This window comes from Microtus ochrogaster, unplaced genomic scaffold (genome assembly GCF_000317375.1).
Source record: "Microtus ochrogaster isolate Prairie Vole_2 unplaced genomic scaffold, MicOch1.0 UNK27, whole genome shotgun sequence".
NCBI classification, from domain to species: Eukaryota; Metazoa; Chordata; class Mammalia; order Rodentia; family Cricetidae; genus Microtus; species Microtus ochrogaster.
The window spans coordinates 3648893-3650265 of NW_004949125.1; the positions used below are offsets into that span (position 1 = coordinate 3648893).

The following is a 1373-nucleotide window of genomic DNA, read 5'->3' on the forward strand; positions in this document are numbered from 1 at the left end:
AAAAAAAAAAAAAAAAAGGCTGGAATTCCATGTCTTCTTACCGGAGCTGCCTCAGTACAGGGATCATAGGTGTGGGTTATCATGCTCAGCGTGGGTAGACATTTCTGATGGAGGAGCGGAGCTGGGTCACAGATGTGCATACATTTAAGTTTCTTTATATCCCCTTTAAGATGGGTTCTAGCCAGTGGTGCATTATTTTGTTTGTAGTTTGGCCTCTTTGTTTGTGAAATGCCTGTTCATATAAGAATAATCCTTTGTTCCTCTTCAGTACCCTTGCTGATACTCTTCTTTGTTCCCATCTGCTTAGGTAACTTAGTAAAGATGCGTACAGCAGAAATAGAAAAGCCTGTGTTGGGAAAGCAAGACAATTCACCTTCATTGAAGATCACAGCGCATGAGAAAAGGGCAGCATCCATTTCCAGACTGAGAGAGGCCTTTTCTCTTCATCCCACCACAGAGGTCAAGCCTTGGGGCCCAGAGACCCCTGAACTGAGGCAGAATTATCCAAGTCAGAAAAGGGGTGTATCATCTTCTTGTCCTTCGAATCTCATCTCTCCTAGAGGTCTATGTGGCTCCCAGGACAAAGTGGTGAGCCCCAAGGAAAGCCCCGATGACTGTATGGACAGAGTGAAACTAGAAAAAGACTCTGGGCTCAGCAACACCTCAGCCAGCTCTGAGGATGGGCTTAGCACCCCAGAAGTGGCCAGTAACTTTAGCAGTGACTATGCAGTGAGCTCTCCAGAAAACAGATCTTCACAGGAAAACATGGACTGCCCTCCTTCAGGTACAGGACACCATCTGAAGCAAGAAGGTACGGTTCTGCCTCCACCAAGTCCTCTCTCTTCCTCAAACGCTAAGCGTGTCAAGACAGAAGAAAGACCTTTAAATACTGGTGTTCCTCCAGAGTTGCTTGATGCTCAGAACACCTCAGCAGCTCAGGTTGATGTGGCTGTGAAGATTCATAAGAAAATAGTGCCCCTTGACTTTTCTATGAGTTCTTTAGCTAACCGGGTGAGGCGGTTACAGCAACAGAAGCAGCGGAATGAAAGTGAGCAGAGCTACAGGAAATTTAGAGCCAAGATTTGCCCTGGAGAAAACCAAGCAGCAGAAGATGAACTCAGAAAAGAGATTAGGTACTGTTTGTTCTTTTTTTTTTTTTTTTAAGATTTATTTATTTATTATTATACAATATTCTGCCTCCATGTATGCCCACACACCAGAGGAGGGCGCCAGATCTCATTACAGATGGTTGTGAGCAGCCGGGCGGTGGTGGCGCAGGCCTTTAATCCCAGCACTCCGGAGGCAGAGGCAGGTGGATCTCTGTGAGTTCGAGACCAGCCTGGTCTACAAGAGCTAGTTCCAGGACAGGCTCC

The 1373-nt window shown here is 46.4% G+C and overlaps 1 protein-coding gene across 4 annotated transcripts in view; it reads left to right on the top strand.

The window, feature by feature from the left end:
• The window catches only part of Pms2 (PMS1 homolog 2, mismatch repair system component), a 24939-nt gene that overhangs the window by 15427 nt on the left and 8139 nt on the right, over positions 1–1373 (top strand). For all 4 annotated transcript variants that reach the window (XM_005368034.3, XM_026789748.1, XM_026789749.1 and 1 more), the window contains one exon: positions 308–1133. In XM_005368034.3, coding sequence (XP_005368091.1) covers positions 308–1133 — 826 coding nt within the window. The remainder of the gene's footprint in view (positions 1–307; positions 1134–1373) is intronic.